This window comes from Entelurus aequoreus, linkage group LG12 (genome assembly GCF_033978785.1).
Source record: "Entelurus aequoreus isolate RoL-2023_Sb linkage group LG12, RoL_Eaeq_v1.1, whole genome shotgun sequence".
Classification (NCBI taxonomy): Eukaryota; Metazoa; Chordata; class Actinopteri; order Syngnathiformes; family Syngnathidae; genus Entelurus; species Entelurus aequoreus.
Genome location: NC_084742.1, coordinates 6,737,797 through 6,756,365, shown reverse-complemented (window position 1 = coordinate 6,756,365; position 18,569 = coordinate 6,737,797). Strand labels below are relative to the sequence as shown.

The 18,569-nt window shown below is 38.7% G+C and overlaps 1 protein-coding gene across 1 annotated transcript; it reads right to left on the bottom strand.

Moving 5' to 3' along the window:
* Nucleotides 1-3,968: 3,968 nt before the first annotated feature.
* Nucleotides 3,969-12,329, bottom strand: LOC133662605 (class I histocompatibility antigen, F10 alpha chain-like). Its single transcript, XM_062066719.1, has 8 exons — nt 12,275-12,329; nt 11,093-11,359; nt 10,642-10,920; nt 8,664-8,972; nt 8,388-8,480; nt 8,080-8,189; nt 7,602-7,661; nt 3,969-4,043 (listed from the first exon to the last, which is right to left on the bottom strand). The coding sequence occupies exons 1-8, from the start codon at nt 12,327-12,329 to the stop codon at nt 3,969-3,971; spliced, it is 1,248 nt and encodes a 415-aa protein (XP_061922703.1).
* Nucleotides 12,330-18,569: the final 6,240 nt, after the last annotated feature.

Sequence of the window (18,569 nt, the reverse complement as noted above, 5' to 3'; positions counted from 1 at the left end):
GGACAAGATCACGGGTACAAGCGGCCGAAATGAGTTTCCTCCGCCGGGTAGCTCTGTCATCCGGGGGGAGCTCAAAGTAAAGCCGCTGCTCCTCCACATCGAGAGGAGCCAGATGAGGTGGTTTGGGCATCTGGTCAGGATGCCACCCGAACGCCTCCCTAGGGAGGTGTTTCGGACAAGTTCGACCGGTAGGAGGCCACGGGGGAAGACCCAGGACAGGTTGGGAAGACTATCTCTCCCGGCTGGCCTGGGAACGCCTCGGGATCCCCCGGGAGGAGCTGGACGAAGTGGCTGGGGAGAGGGTAGTCTGGGCTTCCCTGCTTAGGCTGCTGCCCCCGCGACCTGACCTCGGATAAGCGGAAGAAAATGGATGGATGGATGGCCAATGCTCTGCAGCATTCTCACAATAACAACGTTCTTTGTTTTTTAATCCGTTATGAAATAAAAAATTTGAAAATGGAGCTCATGTCGTCTCTGAACTGAAGTCAGCCAAGCAGCAGTAAAGATGAGATCAATAAGGTGAAAAGGTCAGAAGTAAGGTTTCTTCAGGTAAAACATGGAGTCTCTACCGCCACCCGGTGGCCGAAAAGTATACCAGCCTGAGGACAGAAGAATGACAGTGTTGGAGAGGAATTAAATTGTTGGGGTAAATTTGGCAATTAAAAGTTCAAAGCGCATCGGATTCCGTGTGACTGTCTGGACGATACAATTTGTTTGATGTTCAAAATCCCGATGTTCGTCACGGCACCTTATGCGTGTGGCGAGTGTTATGTGGAAACAGTTTTGTTCGGTCGGTGGGTCGAAATTCACGATGGCCTGTGACTGTCACTACACGATCGGTCCACAAACGCGCAAAGACCACGTCACTTCCGTCAAATGGTTTTACGGCAGTTACAATCGTGCCCGCCATCCCAGTTACCATGGTTTTCTCTTTTGTAATCTTTATTTGAATAACAATATATTATAAAAAAGATTACATACAAAACAAAACAAAAGTTACTTAGGAATATAGTATTTATTTTGGAAACTGTGCGTCATTTGTGATTAAGGGCTATATCAGGTTCAAACACTGATGACTTCTATTAAACAGACAAGAAGCAAGGAATTAAAAAGAGACAGAATTCAATTTAGCTCATTGAGGAGAAACGTCTGGGCTGTACTCTTTGCACAGTCTTCCACCACGCTCTGACGAAAGATTGCACGCCTCCTCTTTTATTTGGACTTTCCCTGATTACATGGCAACAGCTGTTTCTAAGGGGAGAGGGGGGTCGTAAACAGCCGTTGCTCTCTGTCACAAAACAGTTCAAAGAAAAGATGCCTGGAGCTTGCGTCAGGTCCTGCTTCCTCTCCGCTTTGTAGATCTCGGGTCAAGACAAAATCTTCCTGTGGATTACAATAGAAGAAAGAAACCAACACCTTCATGTCGCTTCTCATCGTACACAGTGGAGTTTTACAAGCCTTCTGCTTGGTAGGATCAAAGACAGCTTTTGTCCTCTCGCCGGGAACTCATGGCAACACAAAGTTTTGTGATAACTTAGATACAATTATTCTGACAGGCTATATAAATAAACTTTGATTGATTTATTTATTGCAACGACACAAAAGTAAAAGTGATGGAAAATGTGGCGATAAAACTCCCTAAATTTGTTAAATCTACCCCTTGTTCATGTTTATATTTTTGTTCCTTTATACTCCCAGGTAAGATATTATTTTTATACAAAACATTGACAAAACATAAATGTCACAAAACATGATGTATAGCAGCCCGCGACCCCAAAAAGGGACAAGCGGAAGAAAATGGATGGATGGATGATGTAGCAGAAGCTCCGTCGTAAAATATTGCAAGTCTCGGAAGTGACCTGCTCTTCGCGCATGCGTGGACAGTGGTATTCCTTTAGTATACACTTACATACATTTTGGTCGCACAATGACTTCCACTGAAACGCATATTTTCAACACACTGAAAACCTGACATAATGCTTTCCCCACAAATACTGAATGGATCCAAGCATCTCCCTTTGAAATAGAAGGAGAAAAATAGATGTGGGTGTAATTACTTGCGAAATCTCTGGTTAATGCGAGGGACATACAGTGTGTTTGTTCATTCAAATGTAAACATCGACTAACAAACGACTTAAATGCAATAAACATTGTTATAAATTCCCTTTGTCAATGATGAAAATAGAAGATAAAGATCCCTATTTAATATGTTAATTGTTGAATATAATTCATTACATTATTGTTGACGTCAACCAGTTAATAATTGAGTCATGCACATTTAAGTTGTTTAAGTCAGCCCAGAGCCTGGGGGTCTTCAAAACCCTTCTTAAGACCTACCTCTTCTTGCTGGCCTTTGACCTGAGCTGAGTCCGCCCACTGGGCCACTATTTCTAGTCCCCCCTCACCCCCGACCCCCTTCGATTTAGTTTTTTTTCAATTTGTCGCACTTTTATTATTATTATTTTTATTTTGCCATTTTTACTTTTTATTCGACCCCTTTTGCCGTATTGCTTTTGCACTATCTTGTTTGGCTCATTTATTGTTTATGTTCTTTGTTGGTTTTTTTGCTCTATGCTTTTTAACCTGTACAGCACTTTGGTTCAATTTAAAAGTTGTTGTAAACGTGCTATATAAATAAAGTTGACTTGACTTGACTTAAGTTGAGTCTGTTTGAGTCAGGCAGTTTACCGGGCAGCTAATAGACCTGCATTTAAAATAAACTGCCTTTTTATGACAGCATGCCAAAAATAAATCTACAACTGGATACAATCCACGCCCAAATAACTGATTATTTGCCTCCTATTATTAGACTACATCCCAAAAGTGGCAGATTTGATGACAATCCACACCACATAAAAAAGGAAAAGTGGACATATTCAATGTTATCAAGTGCAAAAACATGTTTTTACCACCTATGTTGCACTTCAATCTCCATACGCGGCACTGACATTAGTCAGAGTAGCAGCTTCTCCAACACAACAAAATATAAATAACATATTTATTCATTTATTTATGTTTAATTGTTTGTTTAATAAGATGGTAAAACACTTATTTAACTACTTTATTAATTCCCAAAGGGAAAATTGTGTGGTTAATCCAATTTGCTGCAAAATAGAAACAGAAGGAAATAAATGTCATTAATAAATAAAAGTAATAAAAAGACACAAGAACTACGAATTGTTGTTTCCCGATGAAAAAAATAGTTCATAAAGTAATAAAAGAAAGGTATACTAGTACAAATTGTTTCCTTCCAAATTAATGACAGCGTAATGTAATAAACTTAAATAAGTACCAAGTACAGTCTGAGTGGACCCTCCAATTACACATCTAATTGGTTCTTGAAATGGGTTCGCAATTGGAGAAAATAGTTTTTTGGAACACCCATAATAAATGTTGGAATTGTGGATAATGTGTTCCATCTTCGACAAACGTCCCTATTTTAGTAAAAGGATGTAATCTGTGTACACTTTAAACACAATCAAAAATAAATAAGTAAGCACAAAATATGGTAACAAAGTTTACAAAAAATTTAAAAAAAATAATCTACGTTCAGTTACTGTTTAAAGATCGTACTGTTGCACTCTCATCCGTTACAAAAATTAACTTTAAATATAAGATCTGTAAAGTTACTCGTGTTATTTTTATACCGACTTCAACAGCAAGTTATGTCATTCCACACTCGAGATCTGACAGCGTTCTGTTGTGTGTCTCACTTAAATCATTCCCCCTGCAACGATTATAACGCTACTAGCCACTGCTTAACCTGAGAACACAACTCTAAATGTTCTAGCATCAACCACATATTTACTTCATCTTTAACGTTTCATCTTTGACGTAGGGATAATATTATAAAGACATGTTACAGTATTATAACGACATTTAACTTCAGAGGTCCCATGTTCGTGAACGTACCGTGTCTGAAAGGTGATTGGTGGAGAATGAGGAAGTGTTGTGGCTGGGAGGGACTGTCATGTGACTTCAAAGGAGTTCACCTCATTGGCTGCAGCTGGTGGGTAGCCATCTTCCTCAGGACAAAGCATCTCCTGTGTGATTTTAGAAAACCATCATGTCAAGCAAAGTCAGATCGTGGCCAGACGCTTCGAAATATCCACTTCTAGACAACAACGTCAGCGCCTGAAGGCTTTGGGGAACGTTCTGGTGTTCTTAGATTTCAAATTGGTGGAGAAATGGCCGAGTTTGAGCGAGTTACAAAGTTCGAATTTTTCATGTTTAGTGGTGACGAGAGAGAGATATTTAACTTTAGACTCAATTAGAGAGAATGGTGACTTGTGTGGCTTTTAGGGCCAGCAAAGGCGAAATGGGACGCACGTTTGCCATAAAAGTTACATTTTCTGAGAGAAGACAATACGTTTTACTGAAACACGTGACACACTGCAGTTGCCGGTTTAAACTTCTCATTGAAAGTGGAGTTAACGGCATTGAAAAATAATGCTGGAGTCCAGCAGAGGGCGATGTTGCACAAGTTCACTCAACATTTTTTCAGCCGGAAGATGCACTGAAATGGGACACGATTAAATATATATTTAAATAAGTCCTTAAATGTGTCAATACATAATTTGAATTAAATACATATTAGTTTTATTAAAGTTTTAATAATTTATTTAATGTGTCATTATTACTCGTTTTATTTGTATACCGACTTTAACAACAAGTTATGTAATTCCACACTCGAGATCCGACAGCGTTGTTGTGTGTCTCACTTAAATAGTTCCCCCTGCAACGTGTTTACTTTAGGACGTTTTTATAACGCTACTGGCCACTGCTAAATCTGAGAACACAACTCTAAATGTTCTACCATCAACCACACATTTACTTCATCTTTAATGTTTCATCTTTGACGTAGGGATAATATAATAAAGACATGTTACAGTATTATAACGACATTTAAAATCAGAGGTCCCATGTTCGTGAACGTACCGTGTCTGAAAGGTGATTGGTGTTGTGTGTTGTGGCTGGGAGGGACTGTCATGTGACTTCAAAGGAGTTCCCCTCATTGGCTGCAGCTGGTGGGTAGCCATCTTCCTCAGGACAAAGCATCTCCTGTGTGATTTTAGAAAACCATCATGTCAAGCAAAGTCAGATCGTGGCCAGACGCTTCGAAATATCCACTTCTAGACAACAATGTCAGCGCCTGAAGCCTTTGGGGAACGTTCTGGTGTTCTTAGATTTCAAATTGGTGGAGAAATGACCGAGTTTGAGCGAGTTAGAAAGTTCGTATTTTTCATGTTTAGTGGTGACGAGAGGGAGATATTTAACTTTTGACTCAATTAGAGAGAAGGGCGCACGTTTGCCATAAAAGTTACATTTTCTGAGAGAGACAAATATATCTACGTTTTACTGAAACACATGACTCACCATTCACTGCAGTTGCCGGTTTAAACTTCTCATTTAAAGTGGAGTTATCGGCATTGAAAAAAAGACTATGCGGAAACATACTTACTTGGAAGCGTCAGACGAGGGAACAGCGTTCAACAGCATACATACTTTTAACAATCTCCCGACAAAGACCACAGCACACTGCAAAAAGTCAGTGTTCAAAAACAAGAAAAAAAAATACAAAAATGAGGGGTATTTTACTTGAACTAAGCAAAATTATCTGCCAATAGAACAAGAACATGTGGCTTGTCAGGACTTTCCAAAACAAGTAAAATTAGCTAACCTCAATGAACCCAAAAACACCTTAAAATAAGTATATTCTCACTAATAACAAGTGCACTTTTCTTGATAGAAAAAAAGATACCTTTTTGTCCAATATGTTGAAAAATATTCTTAAATGAAGTAAATGCTAGTGCCATTATCTTGACATAATGATATGCGCATGATTTTTTTTTTTCATGCTTGAAGTAAGAAATTATTACTTTAAAAAAGTAGTTTATACTTGTGAGTGTTGATGACACAGCTTTGCAACAGTTGATATTCTAGTTTCAAGCATGTTTTACTCAATATAGGTCATCAAATCTCAGCAACAAGCTGTTATATCTTACTGAGATCATTTAGGACCAACACACTTAAAACAAGTAAAACACTCTAACATAAAATCTGCTTAGTGAGAAGAATTATCTTAACAGACAGAAAATAAGCAAATGTCACCCTTATTTGAGATATTTATTCTTACTTAGATATCAGTTTTTGCAGTGCACCGTAGACTTAAATAGCGACGACTAAACACAGGGAGACAAAATAAAGCTGCTGCAGGACACTCAAAAGGAAGTGGAACTACAAAAAAGGTGTGCAGGACAGGAACTCAACATTAAACATGGAAAAACACTAACAAACCAAGGCGTACACTTTTCTTATTGCACTCAAAGAACAATTGACAATTTTACATATTACATGTAGTCTGCCACAATCTAGAATTAGGTTAGAATAGAATAGAAAGATGTATTGACATTGTATCGAATGCTTCATGATTTATGGTTGCCAATTTTGATCTGTGCTTTAAGACAAATGCAATAATAATGAGTAAATACTGAAAACAATGCTATGGCTGAAAGTACACAGATAAGACATGTGGCAGGTATATAAAACACATTGATAAAGATAAAACACAAATGAAAAAGTGGGAATTTGTAACAGAATTCAGTCAATTCACTTAGAAGACGTTAGCTAAGGTGGGCTGTGCAAAACCCCGGAAATGATGTGACAAGCTGACCAATCACGGCTCTTTTTTTTGTCAAACTTTATTTCAACAAAAACTATGACACAAATAAAGTCAAACAATCAGAAAATGCAAGTAAACATGTTTTTCAAAATATGTACATGAACATATTTGTTCACTTTAATTTTCCAACAGTCTTTATAAATTGAAGCAAAATAATTACCAAAAAAATAGAACATACGAAAAAACATGAAACGTGCAAAGGATAAAAATTTAGGGGGAAAAAAGAGTCATTACTGTGGTTTTTATTTTGTCTTTATGTCTTTTACAATTTGGGAAGATTTCACAACCTTTTTGTCTTTGTCATCATTAGTGAACGCTGATGCTAAGATAATATTTTTTTTATGTGCCTGTGATCCAGTTTGATCAGTGTCAAAATAAAAGCACATGTTACAAAATAAACCCGGCATTATGCCTGCAGTTGGTCAAGCTAATGGTCTTGTAGTCCATTCCGGTCTTGTGCGGGTCTACAATCTTCGGCAGCTCTTTGGTCTTGCCCGTGGCGGACAACAAACGGAATTTATTGACAGAGATGTGACACAATGTGATATTGATCACAAGCAGCGGTGATTCAAAGAAAGAGGAAATCCTTGTCATGATGTCAAAGTTATGAAACGCGAGCCCCGAATGATTTCATAGCAACCAACTTATTTTTCTAATCAAGCCACCAACAGCCAAAGAAGAATCTATGGTATAACAAGAGAAGCAGTCGGATGAAGAAGAAAGCACATCTCCATCTCATCTCCAAGTGTGATGATGTGCCTCAGCCATGGAGACATCTCTCTGTGCACAAAGCATCCTGGAGGAAGAAGATGACTCAGCACATTCCCAACAAACACACATGAATCCAAGTTGAACATCTTCTTCACACAAAGTCCCAAGAACATTTAGAGATGCAAACAGTCCATGTGAGCTAACTCACCGCGTCCCACTCAGCCTTCAGCCGGCATGTCCTCGGGGAGCTCGGCCCCGCCGTGGCGAGCTGTGGGACAAACGCACCGTGAGCCGGTTACTCCCGCTAAGCAAACACCTCACACTGGTGGAGGAAGAACATCCAGAAGGTGCCTCATCACTCACATCAGATCTTTGAGGGGTGACTTAGAAACATCAAGAAGCAGAGTGCTGATCTTCTACTTCCTGACTAAGATACATTCTTGATGAGTCAGCAAAACTGAATGTGCACACTTGATGTCTCATTTGGTCGATCCTCATCATGAGGACTCATGTCAAAAGTTCGATATAAAGTGTGGCGTATTGATGGATGGAAACCCTGTCTTTTATTGTGAAAGTTGGGATTTTCAGGCTAAACTTGTCACAAACGTCTGCATCAGACCTTCATATGAGTGATGCTTCACCACGGCTTTGTTTCTTGCGGCTCAAAGAAAATATGTTTTACTTACGAGCTGGATCGTATTTGGCTGAAATGACAGAGAAACAAAAGGTGAAATGGACTTTTTCCTCACGTCACGCTGTGTTTCTATGTGAGAGTGGGTGCTCTGTCTCTGTGGATCTTTGAGGAGGAGGAGGAGGAAAAAGGGGGAAAAAAATAAGAAAAAGGGGAAGAAGAAGAAGAAAAAGAGAAAGGGCGAAAGAAGAAAAAGAAAGTGAAGAATGAAAAGAATAAGAAAGTGAAGAATGAAAAGAAAAAGAAGAAAAGAAGAAGAAAAAAAATGATGACAAGTAAAAGAAGGAAATCTGTGTTCCTCACCTTGTCTGTGTCGCCTGACGAGGAAGATGGCCGCCAGGAGGGCCGCCACAGCCACGACCGCCGCCGTGGCACCGATGGCGACGCTCCAGTGGTCTGTTGAGAGCAAAAAGCACAAGTGGAGTGACAAAGCATGAAGAGGAAACCTTCATGACTACTTTGCATGCAGACATTAATCGTTGTCATGGTGACACGGATCAATAACGGCCACACGGATCAATAATGGCGACAGGTGGACTTGTGATAGGAAACATCTCCAACTAAATGTGTCTTTCTCACCTTCATGGCTTGCGTTGCTCAGGATGCTTCTTCTCTCCAGCTTGGTGACCAAGTCCTCCTCGACGCCAGACAGCTGGAACACACATTCGTACTTGCCCTCCACGTCGGCCGTCACCTCCACTTTCAGCTCCACCGACATCTGGAAGGTTCCGTCGTGGTTGGGGAGCAGCTCTCTGTGCTCCACGTCCTCGAACATCTGCTCGCCGTCTTTCCTCCAAAACAGGTCGGCTAGGTCGGGGTAGAAACCTGTCGCCATGCAGGTGACCGGAGAGGACGGCGTCTTCTGGAGGAGGAACACCTCTGGAAGCTCTGCACAGGAAGTGATGTCACGTGTGGACAGAAGACAACGTGGAGAGAAGGTGTGAACGGAGGTGAAGATGGAGAGAAGGTGTGAACGGAGGTGAAGATGGAAAGAAAAGGACAAAAAGAAGATACAATGGAGAGGTGTGAACAGAGGTAAAATGGAGAGAAGTTGTGAACGGAGGTGAAGATGGAGAGAAGTTGTGAACGGAAGTGAAAATGGAGAGAAGTTGGAAATGGAGGTAAAGATGGTGTGATCGGAGGTGAAGATGGATGGAAGGTGTGAACGGAGATGAAGATGGAGAGAAGGTGAGAATAAATGTAAGTATGGAAAGAAAGAGAATGAAGTTAAAGATGGAGTGAATGTGAGCATGAAGATGGAGAGAAAAAAGAGAGGGAAGGTAAAAGTGGAGAGAAAAAAGAAAGAATGAAGGGGAAAAGAGAGAATGAAGGTAAAGATGGAGAGAAGGTGTGAGTGGAGGTAAAGATGGAAAAAAAGAAGAATGAAGGTAAAGATTGTGAGAAGAAAAAGAATGAAAGAAAAGATGAGAGAAAAAAGTGAATGAAAGTAAAGATGGAAAGAAAGAAGAGAATAAATGTAAAGATTGAGAAAAAAAGAACGAAGGTAAAGATGGAGATAAAGAGAATGAAGGTAAAGATGGAGAGAAGGTGAGAATGAAAGTAAAGATGGGGAAAAGGTGAGAATAAAGGCAAAGATTAGGAGAATAAAGGTAACGATGGAAAGAAAGAAGAGAATAAAGGTAAAGATTAAGAGAATGAAGGTAAAGAGGGAAAGAAAGAAGAGAATAAAGGTAAAGATTGAGAAAAAAAGAATGAAGGTAAAGATGGAGAGAAAGAGAATGAAGGTAAAGATGGAGGGAAGGTGAGAATAAAAGTAAAGATAGAGAAAAGGTGAGAATAAAGGTAACGATGGAAAGAAAGAAGAGAATAAAGGTAAAGATGGAAAGACAGAAGAGAATAAAGGTAAAGATTAAGAGAATGAAGGTAAAGATGGAAAGAAAGAAGAGAATAAAGGTAAAGATTAAGAGAATAAAGGTAAAGATGGAAAGAAAGAAGAGAATAAAGGTAAAGATAAGAGAATGAAGGTAAAGATGGAAAGAAAGAAGAGAATAAAGGTAAAGATTGAGAAAAAAAAATGAAGGCAAAGATGGAGAGAAAGAGAATGAAAGTAAAGATAGAGAAAAGGTGAGAATAAAGGTAAATATGGAAAGAAATAAGAGAATAAAGGTAAAGATGGAAAGAAAGAAGAGAATAAAGGTAAAGATTGAGAAAAAAGAATGAAGGTAAAGATGGAGAGAAGGTGAGAATGAAAGTAAAGATGGAGAAAAATAGAAAATTAAGGTAAAGATGGAAAAAAGGTGAGAATAAAGGTAAAGATGGAAAGAAAGAAGAGAATAAAGGTAAAGATGGAAAGAAAGAAGAGAATAAAGGTAAAGATGGAGAGAAAGAAGAGAATGAAGGTACCGATGGAGAGAAAGAAGAGAATGAAGGTAACGATGGAGAGAAAGAAGAGAATGAAGGTAAAGATGGAGAGAAAGAAGAGAATGGAGAGAAAGTGACAAAGAAAAGTATAAAGAGACAGAGTGTAATGTCATTAATGTTCCTATAGGAGGCGTGCTAACATGTTAAAAGGTGAAAGTACAAGGTGTGTTTCTACCTGTTCTCATTAGGACCTCCTTGCCATACTTCACATACTTCTTCAAGTAAGAAGGACATTCCTCAGTGTAGTAATACTTTTGGTTGTCTAGTCTAAGTATGTCCTGGTCCCTCTTGAGTTTGGTGGGGAAAGCTTGTTGTTTTGCTGCAGTCCATGTCCATGTCTTCATGTCCAACGATATGAAATCTTCTCCATCATAACCTTCCTGATGCCAACCTTTAACTTCATCAGTCTCATCATTCCATTCACATCCATACATCCTCTGGACAATGTGAACACCTGAGAGACACAAAGTGTTGTAAAGCAGAGTGAAACACACACAATGTGTTTTATGTAGAATATTATGGGATGGACAGAGACAAGTGTCAGTGCAGTAATGTGTGTTTTTACTACAGTATAAAAAGAGTACTTCAAATATATTTGAATAGTAGAAAGTTCAAGATAAACAAACCTCCAGTTTGGTTGAAACGCTTCTTAAGAATTTCAATGTTGACTTTGTCGACTTGCTCCTGAACAACACCGATCTCTGTGTTTCTCTGCCAGTAGTTTGGATCCTCTTCTGTGATTTGGTTCATCCAGTCCTGTTTGGCTTCTGCTTTCCTGCTCTCGCTGTCATAGTGAACCACCTGGACTTCATCAACATAACCAACAATCACAAACTCTGGGAAGTTTGGAACTTGAGAGGACGAAGTGTAGAAATACTTCAGCGTGTGAATCACTGAAAGAAGAGCAACTTTTTATTATTTTGTGTCATGTTCAACAATCTTGCAGTGTGAATATTTGATGTCATTCAGTCTTCAGTCGGGTCTTAAAGTGAACATCAAACACTGCCAGACATCACAGTCTACAGTCACATGGTGTCTATGAAAAATACAACACAATAATAATATTACTAACATTTATTTTAATAAGCCATCTGTTGACAGTTTGTACATTTTGAAAATAAACGTATTTTTTTTCTCCAATGGAGGATGAATAATGTCAAGTACAAATGTGTAGACGCCCAAAGTTGTACACACCCTCAACACACAGACTAATAACTACTTTCATTTCTCAATAAATATTTTACATTTATGTCACAGGAGGTTAAATAAATTATTTAACCTTTAATAACAAGCTTGTATTTATCAAAATTATTTTTATATATTTAAACATTTGTTTAGGCATTTTGTTTGTCCTAATTAAAAGAAAAGACATCAATTATTTTCGCATCATTTGTATGAGCTTTTTTAGTGGGAAATGATATGTTCAATAAATCCCATTCAAAGTTTAAACAAATGATAAAACACAAAAATAATATTGATGTATTTCAGGAGAATTTCCTCAGTCACAGTTCAATTAAAGATGACAGGAAAGTGAGTGAATTTGTTCAAGTTGAACAACAATGAAGATTAAAACAATGACGTTATTCTTGTTATCTCAAAGTAAAATATGTTAGGATTAAAAATAAATGACAGGTTATATTTTGTAAATAAATATGTTTCAAACGAATCATGATAAGGTAATAATAAGCTTGAATGAGATAAGAACGAGTAGAATTAATAAGTAGAAACTCACAGAATAAGTGGAGGCACAAAGAGGATTTATGAATAATGTTTATAAATGTATTTTTTTTTTAAAAAGGAGGACTTACCAGGCGCCCCGCTGTGCATTTGCACGACCAGAAGACAGAATAAAAACAAGTTCATGATGTCAGCACAAAATAAAAAGATGTTTTCCACTTTTAATCCCGCAGAGAAAGACAAACTGACTAACAACCAGGAAACACCAACAAGGAAGTGTCGAGGCTCTTTTAAGAATGCGCCACCTGAGCCAATGAGGAGTCAGCATTTTGTGACGTCATCGTTGATAGAGAGCGCTCCTTGTGGCCATGTTAGGTAAATGCTTGAGTAGCGTTTTCTGGGAAATCACGTGACCTGACAAGAAAAACCGGCGCGTCAAGTTTGCAGCCAAATTTCCCTATCAGAGGTTTGTTTTCTTCTAATGTTCACCCACTTATTTATTGGATAGAAAGAAAAAGAAAGAAAGAGGAACGAAGATGAAATTTAAATCGTATTATAGTCCTCTCAAGAAAGCATACAAATAATGATTGACAGGGCAGAAAGTGCGTGCCCACTTTTCTTCTTTTTATTTCACTTCTGAATTTGAACCTCCATTATGTCTTCCAAGCGTAAGGCGTCCCTGGTGGAGTAACGGGACACGCTTCTGCCTTGCATGGGTTCGATTCCCGGACAGTGTTGCATCGAGAAGGGCAACCGCTCTTATAACTAACTTGAAAGCATTCATGCGATTGATCAAAGTGCTGAAAGTGGGGAAAAGTGTGAGGCAGACGCTTTTAATGGGCAAATCATCAAAGAAAAGGAAAGTGAAAGTAAAATTAGACACGGTGAAGCCAAACATTGACTGATGTTATCTTTATGCCACTGTCAAGTAAGGAAATGTAGGCAAAAAACACTTACAAGCTTATTTGACTTTGACGCAATTAATGTTTTGAAAATGTGGACTATTTAATATAATAATACATATATTTTATTAATACAATAATAAAGTAATACGTTTGGGGATGTGTAATATTGTTTGTCTGAATATACTGAATGTTTTCATCCTGGAATAGTTTTAATAAGTTGAGAAATGTGAACGTAGTTGAGTGTGGAAAAAAATGATGCAGTATTAATAATAATAATAACAACAATGCTCTGCGGGTCGTCCGCAGATCTTGCCCCAAGTGGAGGAGTTCAAGTACCTCGGAGTCTTGTTCACGAGTGAGGGAAGAGTGCATCGTGAGATCGACAGGTGGATCGGTGCGGCGTCTTCAGTAATGCGGACGCTGTATCGATCCGTTGTGGTGAAGAAGGAGCTGAGCCGGAAGGCAAAGCTCTCAATTTACCGGTCGATCTACGTTCCCATCCTCACCTATGGTCATGAGCTTTGGGTTATGACCGAAAGGACAAGATCACGGGTACAAGTGGCCGAAATGAGTTTCCTCCGCCGGGTAGCTCTGTCATCCGGGGGGAGCTCAAAGTAAAGCCGCTGCTCCTCCACATCGAGAGGAGCCAGATGAGGTGGTTCAGACATCTGGTCAGGATGCCACCCGAACGCCTCCCTAGGGAGGTGTTTCGGACAAGTTCGACCGGTAGGAGGCCACGGGGGAAGACCCAGGACAGGTTGGGAAGACTATCTCTCCCGGCTGGCCTGGGAACGCCTCGGGATCCCCCGGGAGGAGCTGGACGAAGTGGCTGGGGAGAGGGTAGTCTGGGCTTCTCTGCTTAGGCTGCTGCCCCCGTGACCTGACCTCGGATAAGCGGAAGAAAATGGATGGATGGATGGACAATGCTCTGCAGCATTCTCACAATAACAACGTCCTTTGTTTTTTAATCCGTTATGAAATAAAAAATTTGGAAATGGAGCTCATGTCGTCTCTGAACTGAAGTCAGCCAAGCAGCAGTAAAGATGAGATCAATAAGGTGAAAAGGTCAGAAGTAAGGTTTCTTCAGGTAAAACATGGAGTCTCTACCGCCACCCGGTGGCCGAAAAGTATACCAGCCTGAGGACAGAAAATTGAGAGTTGGAGAGGAATTAAATTGTTGAAATTGAGCCCGCTGTTGGGGTAAGTTTGGCGATTAAAAGTTCAAAGCGCATCAGATTCCGTGTGACTGTCTGGACGCTAGAATTTGTTTGATGTTCAAAATCCCGATGTTCGTCACGGCACCTTATGCGTGTGGCGAGTGTTATGTGGAAACAGTTTTGTTTGGTCGGTGGGTCGAAATTCACGATGGCCTGTGACTGTCACTACACGATCGGTCCACAAACACGCAAAGACCACGTCACTTCCGTCAAATGGTTTTACGGCAGTTACGATCGTGCCCGCCGTCCCAGTTACCATGGTTTTCTCTTTTGTAATCTTTATTTGAATAACAATATTTTATAAAAAATATTACATACAAAACCAAACAAAAGTTACTTAGGAATACAGTATTTAGTTTGGAAACTGTGCGTCATTTGTGATTAAGGGCTATATCAGGTTCAAACACTGATGACTTCTATTAAACAGACAAGAAGCAAGGAATTAAACAGAGACAGAATTCAATTTAGCTCATTGAGGAGAAACGTCTGGGCTGTACTCTTTGCACAGTCTTCCACCACGCTCTGACGAAAGATTGCACGCCTCCTCCTTTATTTGGACTTTCCCTGATTACATGGCAACAGCTGTTTCTAAGGGGAGAGGGGGGTCGTAAACAGCCGTTGCCCTCGGTCACAAAACAGTTCAAAGAAAAGATGCCTGGAGCTTGCGTCAGGTCCTGCTTCCTCTCCGCTTTGTAGATCTCGGGTCAAGACAAAATCTTCCTGTGGATTACAATAGAAGAAAGAAACCAACACCTTCATGTCGCTTCTCATCGTACACAGTGGAGTTTTACAAGCCTTCTGCTTGGTAGGATCAAAGACAGCTTTTGTCCTCTCGCCGGGAACTCATGGCAACACAAAGTTTTGTGATCACTTAGATACAATTATTCTGACAGGCTATATAAATAAACTTTGATTGATTTATTTATTGCAACGACACAAAAGTAAAAGTGATGGAAAATGTGGCGATAAAAATCCCTAAATTTGTTAAAACTACCCCTTGTTCATGTTTATATTTTTGTTCCTTTATACTCCTAGGTAAGATATTATTTTTATACAAAACATTGACAAAACATAAATGTCACAAAACATGAAGTATAGCAGCCCGCGACCCCAAAAAGGGACAAGCGGTAGAAAATGGATGGATGGATGGATGATGTAGCAGAAGCTCCGTCGTAAAATATTGCAAGTCTCGGAAGTGACCTGCTCTTCGCGCATGCGTGGACAGTGGTATTCCTTTAGTATACACTTACATACATTTTGGTCGCACAATGACTTCCACTGAAACGCATATTTTCAACACACTGAAAACCTGACATAATGCTTTCCCCAAAAATACTGAATGGATCCAAGCATCTCCCTTTGAAATAGAAGGAGAAAAATAGATGTGGGTGTAATTACTTGCGAAATCTCTGGTTAATGCGAGAGACATGCAGTGTGTTTGTTCATTCAAATGTAAACATTGACTAACAAACGACTTAAATGCAATAAACATTGTTATAAATTCCCTTTGTCAATGATGAAAATAGAAGATAAAGATCCCTATTTAATATGTTAATTGTTGAATATAATTTATTACATTATTGTTGACGTAAACAAGTTAATAATTGAGTCATGCACATTTAAGTTGTTTAAGTCAGCCCAGAGCCTGGGGGTCTTCAAAACCCTTCTTAAGACCTACCTCTTCTTGCTGGCCTTTGACCTGAGCTGAGTCCGCCCACTGGGCCACTATTTCTAGTTTCCTCTCACCCCCGACCCCCTTCGATTTATTTTTTTTTCAATTTGTCGCACTTTTATTATTATTATTTTTATTTTGCCATTTTTACTTTTTATTCGACCCCTTTTGCCGTATTGCTTTTGCACTATCTTGTTTGGCTCATTTATTGTTTATAGTCCTTGTTTGTTTTTTCTTTTTGTGTTTTTTTGCTCTACGCTTTTTAACCTGTACAGCACTTTGGTTCAATTTAAAAGTTGTTGTAAACGTGCTCTATAAATAAAGTTGACTTGACTTGACTTAAGTTGAGTCTGTTTGAGTCAGGCAGTTTACCGGGCAGCTAATAGACCTGCATTTAAAATAAACTGCCTTTTTATGACAGCATGTCAAAAATAAATCTACAACTGGATACAATCTACGCCCAAATAACTGATTATTTGCCTCCTATTATTAGACTACATCCCAAAAGTGGCAGATTTGATGACAATCCACACCACATAAAAAAGGAAAAGTGGACATATTCAATGTTATCAAGTGCAAAAAAATGTTTTTACCACCTATGTTGCACTTCAATCTCCATACGCGGCACTGACATTAGTCAGAGTAGCAGCTTGTCCAACACAACAAAATATAAATAACATATTTATTCATTTATTTATGTTTAATTGTTTGTTTAATAAGATGGTAAAACACTTATTTAACTACTTTATTAATTCCCAAAGGGAAAATTGTGTGGTTAATCCAATTTGCTGCAAAATAGAAACAGAAGGAAATAAATGTCATTAATAAATAAAAGTAATAAAAAGACACAAGAGTACGAAATGTTGTTTCCCGATGAAAAAAATTGTTCATAAAGTAATAAAAGAAAGGTTTACTAGTACAAATTGTTTCCTTCCAAATTAATGACAGCGTAATGTAATAAACTTAAATAGGTACCAAGTACAGTCTGAGTGGACCCTCCAATTACACATCTAATTGGTTCTTGAAATGGTTTCGCAATTGGAGAAAATTGTTTTTTGGAACACCCATAATAAATGTTGGAATTGTGGATAATGTGTTCCATCTTCGACAAACGTCCCTATTTTAGTAAAAGGATGTAATCTGTGTACACTTTAAACACAATCAAAAATAAATAAGTAAGCACAAAATATGGTAACAAAGTTTACAAAAAATTTAAAAAAAAAAATCTACGTTCAGTTAAGGTTTAAAGATCGTACTGTTGCATTCTCATCCATTACAAAAAAATAACTTTAAATATAAGATCTGTAAAGTTACTCGTGTTATTTTTATACCGACTTCAACAGCAAGTTATGTCATTCCATACTCGAGATCTGACAGCGTTCTGTTGTGTGTCTCACTTAAATCGTTCCCCCTGCAACGATTATAACGCTACTAGCCACTGCTTAATCTGAGAACACAACTCTAAATGTTCTAGCATCAACCACACATTTACTTCTTCTTTAACGTTTCATATTTGACGTATGGATAATATTATAAAGACATGTTACAGTATTATAACGACATTTAACTTCAGAGGTCCCATGTTCGTGAACGTACCGTGTCTGAAAGGTGATTGGTGGAGAATGAGGAAGTGTTGTGGCTGGGAGGGACTGTCATGTGACTTCAAAGGAGTTCCCCTCATTGGCTGCAGCTGGTGGGTAGCCATCTTCCTCAGGACAAAGCATCTCCTGTGTGATTTTAGAAAACCATCATGTCAAGCAAAGTCAGATCGTGGCCAGACGCTTCGAAATATCCACTTCTAGACAACAACGCCAGCGCCTGAAGGCTTTGGGGAACGTTCTGGTGTTCTTAGATTTCAAATTGGTGGAGAAATGGCCGAGTTTGAGCGAGTTAGAAAGTTCGTATTTTTCATGTTTGGTGACGAGAGGGAGATATTTAACTTTAGTCTCAATTAGAGAGAAGGGCGCACGTTTGTCATAAAAGTTACATTTTCTTAGAGAGACAAATATATCTACGTTTTACTGAAACACATGACGCACCATTCACTGCAGTTGCCGGTTTAAACTTCTCATTTAAAGTGGAGTTATCGGCATTGAAAAAAAGACTATGCGGAAACATACTTACTTGGAAGCGTCAGACGAGGGAACAGCGTTCAACAGCATACATACTTTTAACAATCTCCCGACAAAGACCACAGCACACTGCAAAAAGTCAGTGTTCAAAAACAAGAAAAAAAATACAAAAATGAGGGGAATTTTACTTGAACTAAGCAAAATTATCTGCCAATAGAACAAGAAAATGTGGCTTGTCAGGACTTTCCAAAACAAGTAAAATTAGCTAACCTCAATGAACCCAAAAATACCTTAAAATAAGTATATTCTCACTAATAACAAGTGCACTTTTCTTTGTAGAAAAAAAAGAGACCTTTTTGCCCAATATGTTGAAAAATATTCTTAAATGAAGTAAATGCTAGTGCCATTATCTTGACATAATGATATGCGCATGATTTTTTTTTTTTCATGCTTGAAGTAAGAAATTATTACTTTAAAAAAGTAGTTTTATACTTGTGAGTGTTGATGACACAGCTTTGCAACAGTTGATATTCTAGTTTCAAGCATGTTTTACTCAATAT